The sequence below is a fragment of the Loxodonta africana genome, chromosome 20, assembly GCF_030014295.1.
Source record: "Loxodonta africana isolate mLoxAfr1 chromosome 20, mLoxAfr1.hap2, whole genome shotgun sequence".
Classification (NCBI taxonomy): domain Eukaryota; kingdom Metazoa; phylum Chordata; class Mammalia; order Proboscidea; family Elephantidae; genus Loxodonta; species Loxodonta africana.
The window spans coordinates 3978917-3987001 of NC_087361.1; the positions used below are offsets into that span (position 1 = coordinate 3978917).

The 8085-nt window shown below is 40.7% G+C and overlaps 1 protein-coding gene across 1 annotated transcript in view; it reads left to right on the top strand.

The window, feature by feature from the left end:
- The window catches only part of MYH15 (myosin heavy chain 15), a 209814-nt gene extending 207086 nt beyond the window's left edge, over window positions 1-2728 (top strand). Inside the window, 1 exon segment of the mRNA XM_064273474.1 lies at window positions 1739-2728. Within this exon segment, the coding sequence (XP_064129544.1) occupies window positions 1739-1905 (167 nt within the window). The 3' untranslated portion in view covers window positions 1906-2728.
- The last annotated feature ends 5357 nt before the right edge of the window (window positions 2729-8085 follow it).

Consider the following 8085-nt stretch of genomic DNA (forward strand, 5'->3'; position numbering starts at 1 on the left):
GGCAGTTGCAGCCCCATGGATTCTCAGCCATTTTTGATTAATGGGCTAAGTGATCCTGAGCTAGGTGAGCAGCTTGCCAGAAAGGATGATCTTGGTTTGATGTCTGCTCAGTCCCCTGTTTTTCTCAAGCTAGAGCTGTCATGCACGGTAGAAATTGTTTGAGCTACTTTCCCTTCAGCGAGCCAGCGCTTTCTCCCTGGACCTTGCGGTTACACCCAAACATGTGTGCTTCAAAACATGAGCTAAGTAAGGACAGGTGTCATGTAGGACGGCAAGTTTATGGCAAGGTAGCCACGCTGGAGCCTCCCCAATCCCAAAACCTTGGGTGAACAAAAACAAGGTTCACGGTTTTTTTTCACCTGATGAGCCTTGACATGGTTGTGAACAAAATCATTATCATCACCTGAAATGTACTTGCCCTGCTAGCTAGTGTCCATATCCACATGAATGATAACTGCTAAGTACCATAAATATTGGGTTATACCTAATAATGTCCCTTGAGAGGTTTTGACTTGATTTTTTAAAATAATTTGGGTTAAAGTACTGCTGTGATTACCTATCGACATATACAATTTTAATAAAAGCCCCCTTCTACCCAAAAGTAGAATAGAGTGTTGAACTGACTACAAATGACTGTGGTTATTCTACCACCTACCAAGTCTGTGAAAGCTGTACTATATCCAGTTGGTGGAAAGTACTGACCAGGTTCTGAATTTCCAGGGAACAACAGTTATAAAATGGATCTAGTGCTTACTGGAAAGTCTGAATCTCTATAGGCAGTCTGCTGGGTTATGAATGTCTGACTTATAAATAATTCGTATTTGCCCTTTAATGTTATGTAAATGTGCCCTGACTCTGAAATGATTGAAGCCCTGGTGGCATAGTGGTTAAGGGCTATGGCTGCTAACCAAAAGGTCGACAGTTCAAATCTACCAGGTGCTCCTTGGAAACACAATGGGGCAGTTCTACTCTGTCCTATAACGTCGCTATGAGTCAGTCTGAGTTGAAATGATTGAACCTACCCTTACTCACAGCAAATTCTTCATCACAATCACCTTCACTTGCTGTACGTGCCGTTGAAAAGGCTTCGAGCCTTTTCTGGCACTAAAACCAAAACCAATCCCACCGTATCAAATTGATTCTGACTTACAGCAACCCTATAGGACAGGGTAGAACTGACCCATAGAGTTTCCAAGGAGCACCTGGTGGATTGGAACTGCTGACGTTTTTGGTTGGCAGTTGAGCTGTTAACCACTACACCACCTGGGCGGTGGTTAAGAGCTTGGCTGCTCTAAAAACCAAAAAAAAAAAAAACCTGTTACTGTCGAGTTGATTCTGACTCATAGTGACCCTCTAGGACAGAGTAGAAGTGCCCCATGGGGTTTCCAAAGAGCGCATGGTGGATATGAACTGCTGACCTTTTGGTTAGCAGCCATAGCTCCTAACCACTACACTACCAGGGTTTCCTGGCTGCACTAAATTAAGGCTAAATAAGAACATGCACCTGTTCCCACCTACCTACAAATTCAACTTACAGACATACTTAGGAACGTATCTTGTTCGTAACCTGGGGACTGCCTGTGCATCGTACCAAAATATGATATTCCATTCAATACTCAGAAGTTTGGATTCCTTTCACACACGCTTCAACTTCCTCATGTCAGAGCAGGGAAAAAAAAAAATGACTATGTAGGCACTGAGATTTCCTTCCTTTCTTTTTTTTTATTTTAATAGGGAGCACAAGCCAATCAATATCTTTTCAAGTAGAAGCAGCAACAACGCCAGCTGAACGAACCTAAAGAAAGAGCAGAAATAGCCGAATCTGAAGTCAATAACCTCAAGATTAAAGCAAAAGAGTTTTGGGAAAAAGTTACAGCAGACACTCACTTCAGCTCTGAGCCTTAAAGCACCTGCATTTGGGTCTTACGTCATGGCAAGGATCAGTATAACAAGAAGTGTCCTGTTTCTCTCTTTAAAAACCTTAAAAAAACACAAACCAACAAGGGTCCAATAAATCTTCACATATTTATTACATTATACTTGTCCAGGTAGTGCAGTGCTAAGTAGTTGTGTAGGAGGCATGTCGTATGTTGTATTCATACTTCGCAAATGGTCAGTTCCAGGTTAGATCGAAGGCTCTAAGCTCCAGGCCCAGATCTATGTGTACAGAGTCAGGAGCCCAGGGAGCAAAGATGATTAAAAAAGCATGAATGAGTCTGCTTGAAATCTTGAGTGAGCTTTTCCCATGGTAGACAAGCAGGTGACTTTGTGCTGTATCAATATGGAGACGTGGGGAGAGAGGGTTAAAACTGAGGCAGTGGAGGGAACAAACACAAGTCTTTTCTTTATTTCTGGTCCTGTCCCAACACAGAAAATGCATATTTCTACATCTCTCTAGTCCATAAACATGCTGTTCTGATCTCTTGGTAAAGACCACCTCCTACTTTTCCAGGCAAAGAGGCAAAGTGACAAAGGATACCAGCCACTCCTACTTTTATAGGCAAACGACAGAGTGACAAAGAATACTGAGCTGACTGGCAGGGCCAGGGTAGCCACAGCTTCCTTACTTGTGATTTTTCCATGAACACATAGCCTTTAAACGAGGTCTGGCTTTAGGAAAAGCAAGTTACAGGAGCCTGGATAATGTGATATTAGCCACCTTTCATAGAATGTCAGCAAAGCACTCAGCACAGTGCCTAGCACAGACAGACACTATTGTTTTATTTATTTTTTTAAATCTGGTTCATGCCTGGTAGTCTTATTTATTGTAAATGGAATACTAATAACCCTGTAAGTTAAGTAGGTTAGTAGCTGAGTGCTTTAACCACTGCGCCACTAGGGCTCCTCCTTCCAAGGTTAATGGGAATTTTTTGATCTTCAAATGCATGTAGGCTGCCTTCTAAACATTTCACACAAAAGATTAAAGAGATTCAAGAATCCTTTAAATGCTGGTGTTAAAAAATAAATTAATACTTGTCCTTTACTCCACACTGCCTCTTAATGGGTGGTACTAATGTAAGACCTCCTCACTCCAATTATGTTCAGAAATTGGTGGGTTGGTAAATGTTTATTTATAACTGAAAATAGTGAACTTTGGTCATTTGGTCCCCACATCTATTATTTTATGTTTTTAGCCACTAAGGGTGGGAGTTGATAAAGTTTTCTCTTAGCTCTGTGATACAGATATAATCACAGTTAGACACTTTGAACTTGTGGTAAAACCCTTTTAATGGACATACTTGTGGATCCATGCTGGTACATAGACTTTCAACACTGGGGCAACTTCTCACACCAGAACTTCTCTGATAGGTGGTCTGGTGGCTTTGTATTGTGTCAATTTAGCTAAGTCAGAGGTACATTTCCTGGAATTTTCTTCTCTTTCTGGTTCTTGGTTGAAGTTGGTCACAGGAGAAATTTGCACCAGATTTGGAAAGCAGAAGTGAAGGGACAGACATTTTTTATGCTTATGAGGTCAGTGTACAGCCCCAGGCACTGCGACAGCTCACATAAATTACCCCAGGCCAAAAAAGTGAGCTAGTAGATCAGGGACAGCTCCCTGGACCCGCAGCCCTTCCAGCTGCCTCTGGTCTCTTCCTTTAGCTTTGCAAACTCCTGGCCAGGTGAGCTTAGCGCCACAGCAAAGGCTGCCGGCAGGTCACCCACAGCATCAACACTGGACATAGATGCAGGTTTCAGTTGTTCTTAGGGGTTTCTGTTCATCCTCACTCTCCCCACTTCATGTCTAGCTCTCCTCCGTGACTGCTGACCCAACACCAGTTGCAGATGGCACAGTCTTTCATAGACTCCTTCACCAGCTCCCACAATTGTGTAAGGTTTAGTCCCTAGGAGAAATCCTTATTCTATGTCATTCTGCGCAGTTTTGCTTTGCTGATGCAACCCCAGCTCATGCAGATGGTTCTGGATTAGATTATCTGCCATCCTCAGTGCATTGGTTTTGGTCTTGAAATTTTTCCCCTCATAGATGCAAGAGGACTACAGCAGTTTTGAGCATTGGCTTCTCATATAATGTCCTGTGTCCCCTTTTTAAAATTAAGAAAACATTTTCCCAGAAGTGCTCTCCAATACTTCCTATCCTATTGGCCATCTATCTTCATGTGTCTGTGATAAACCAATCTTGTAACAAGTGGAATCCAATCACCAAGGTTGGTTCAGACAGATCCCCTTGAAAGACAGTATTACTCCAAGCAATGGGGTTCTGCAATTCACAGGGAAAAGTAAACCTTGGTGGCTTAGTGGTTAAGTGCTACGGCTGCTAACCAAAAGGTCGGCAGTTTGAATCCACCAGATGATCCTTGGAAACTCCATGCAGCAGTTCTACTCTGTCCTAAAGGGTTGCTATGAGTCGGAATTGACTTGGCAGCAATGGGTTTGGTTTTTTGTTTTTAGTCACTGGGCATCTACCATGCTGTATCTAAAACACTGGGCTCCCCTTTCTCATCAATCTTAACCCAAAGAGAGAATATTTAACATGTAACTTTCCTAAGGTTTTTGCCCCCAACATGAATTAAAAAAAAAAAAAATTCTCTAAAATTAAGTTGGAAATTATCCTTTAATAAGCCAATATTTACATCCAAGAAACATCTCTATTTTCCTAACTTTTTTTAGAAATTTGCTACTGGCAGATTGCCAATCCTGAAATCTGAGAGCTATTGTTTTTCTATGCCCCCTACACACATTCAGTAAAGTCAGAGTATTAACAAACTTCATCTTGGGGACATAAATCCTGTTTTATGGTTTATTTTTAAAATTAGAGTCCCTCACTTGGACAAAATTCATATAGAAGGAACCGAGATTACTAGGAGGAAGAAATTCCAGACACATAAACATTAACTCAATGACATTTTTCTTTACTATGGAGTCCTTAGTACGCTCTTTATTATTTATGAAGACCTGTTACAGCATCATGGAAAACATCAATACAGTTAAAGTCAACAGCACTATGTACGGGTAAGAGATTGTGAAACTGAGGCCAGAGGATAGCTAAGAGAAAATTGCACCAGGTGGTATTATTCTGTGGTGGAATCACCACAGTTCAGGGTTTGTTTTATCCTGTATACTGTGAGTCAAAAATTTGATTGGCTAAGTCAGTCACGAAAAAGCTGGTACACTAACAAATTCATACGCTTAACAACAGTAGACTTTCTCTTTCTCATGAATTGACTAAAATTAGGGAGAACAGAGCATCAAGTCAGCTGGGCTTTGCGTTCTATCTTTGCATAAAAATCTGCATGGAAACCTAAATTTACTAGAAGGCTGACTTAGAACAAGCCAGAGAGTTAATCAAATTATCTTCATGGCTAGGGTCACTTAGCTAGGCACGTGCTCTGGCAGATATCACCCAACTGCAGAGATGCAGGGTGAATTACTGGGCTATAGGGCCATCTGCCCTAGGAAAACTTGAAGATACTGACATTCTTGCTCTCTGGGGTCCCTAAGACTAACCCCACTAAATCTTGCTGAGTAAGCTGATATTATTATTCATATAAAACTAACAAGCAATATCTTATAAAATCAATCAAGCTTCTATTTCTAGGTCCTGGTATTTCACCTTCTCAATAAACTGACTTCTGCTCCTACCTGCTGTCTCCCCACCATCAGCTGATCTGTGTTTGAATCACCTCTTAGGAGACATCACTTCCGGCTTCTTGGTGGTAACTTCTCTCTAGCCTTCTGTACAGGTTACAACAGAAATGGAATTGAGAAAGACAGTTCCTTTCTTCTTTGAATTGGAATCCTTAGCCGAGGCATTTATGATTTTGATGGAGCTGGGGTTGTCAGTGAATGGTACTTAGGTCTCCAAGTGTGAATACAGCAGAGATACTGGAAAACAGGATGGTTGCAAAGTCTTTGGAGGGGTAGAATTATCAGCTCTTGAAAGCCATTGTCCGGGATAAAAAAAAAAAAAAAATAGCAGTGAAGAAATGGGAGATGAAGTCATTAGGTATTAAGAACGCTTCTCATGTGTTGTCATGCTTCTGGTTCCATTTCTCTTACTGGTTGGGCATCTGAAAGAAGCTGGAAGCAAGAAAAACTGACTGTAAATAGCTGTTGTCCAAGACAGAATATCTTAAGTATTTAATGATGTTAGTGTTTTGGGGGAGGGGAGCTGTAAGCAATTGCTTGCATCTATTATCAAAGATCCATGACACAACTATGAAATAAGTAGTTATGAAATCTGGCTGTCATCAATTTTAGTCTCCTGGTCAGATCTTCCTGAGTTTTAACGAGTGGAAAAATGAGTTTTACTTTACCCTTTGCCTTTATTCATATTCTGATTAATGGAACTCACAAATGATAAAAGGTAAGGCAGCTAAAGGGAAGTATACAATCAAACTATAACTTGTGAACTGAATTATCAGTCTCCAAGGATCAAAAGGTGATGGCAAAAGTGTGGAAATCCAGTATATCTGAGCATAGGCAGAAACTGTCATCTGCTTTGCTCTATTTTATCTTTCTCTATGTCTGTATCCACTTCTATACAATCCCATGTTTCCATCAAGAGTAAGTACATTGGAGCAGCTTCATACACACATACCATTTGAGATCTTCTCAACAAATTACAATAGGAGACGAGAAGAGCAACAGTTTATTTAAGCAAGTAGTGTCCCTTTAATTACAGATGTTGGAAAAGATCTAATTGTATTTTTTTTTTTCCTGCTATTCTATCCTGCAATCATTCTGCCTTTCCTTCTCTCTATAGAAGACTTGTATGATGATATGTGAATCAGTCAAAACTTTGGTTACATTTTAACAGCCACATTCTTATACTACAAATGGTTTGATAAAGGAAATGCCTTACCACGTTTCCCTCTGCATTACCAGAATGCTCATCAGGAGAGTCAGGACTACAACTTTCTAGAGGATAAAAGAGAAGAAACTTAAAAAAAAAAAAATCTCTTTATAGACACTCAAGTTCTCCCTTCTCCTATCTCAATATGATTACGTTATTAGAATCACTTAGTCGCTCCCTCTTTCATGCCCTTCTTCCCACAAACAGCATTACAAATACGGTCACTGTAGAAACACATTATCAGCAGCAACAGCAGGGAACTCTTATGACTGACTCTGGTGCTCCAAAGGGGAATCGAGGCAGTTCGACCAGACCATCATCCCTGGCTCTTTAAGGATGTCGACCTGGTACCTACCAACTACTAACGATGGAAAAGCAATGGCCAACGAGCCACTGAAAGAAGTGGTTAAGGAATAAACAATGCTGTGTTATTTCTCAAGGAAGGCCTTCCTACTGGACCTTACCAAAATTTGACCATTTTATACATTTCCTAAGCTAAGAACATTTTAAAACAGAGTAATAGAAAAGAGAATTAAAAAAACAAAACACATTGAAATATATAGCCATATGACACTACAACCAGGGACCTGAAGGTAGGCAAGGTTTTGTGGCTTTTATTAAAACAGGTTTATCTGTATTTTAAGCCCTTTTTTTTAAACCACAGACCATAGAACTTTTTTTTTTTTCTTTTTTAAAGTGGGCAATATTGTAATATAATTTTTGCCAATATCCTCTGATCCTCCAGAGCTAGTTTTCATCTGGCTCTTTGCCATGGAAGGCTCATCTAGATGGGTTCCATTAGCAGTTGTCTGTTCCTTTTAGGTCCTAGGTGGGTGGGAGATCAGAGAGAGGGAAAAGAAAGAACAGGGAGTCATTCCCCAGCTCCTGCCTTTAAGGTCACCCTGACTGTCTGGGTCCCTTAACAGTGGCACCGCTAGAGGAGTACAGGGGGCTGCTGATTGTACAGGGTAACACTATCAGAGAGGGTGACACCAAAATAACTTGTCTATAAAATTTTTGTGCAGTGTTTCAGCAGAAATTTATTATTTTTTTACAAAAATATCCCTGTACTTAGTTACATCTCCACGCGTCTGTCAGTTTGTCATACTGTGGTGGTTTGCATGTTGCTGTAATGCTGGAAAGTATGCTACCAGTACTTCAATTACCAGCAGGATCACCCGTGATGGACAGATTTCAGCAGAGCTTTCAGACTAAGACAGTCTAGAAAGAACGACCTGACGGTCTACTGCTGAAAAAAATAGGCCGATGAATGC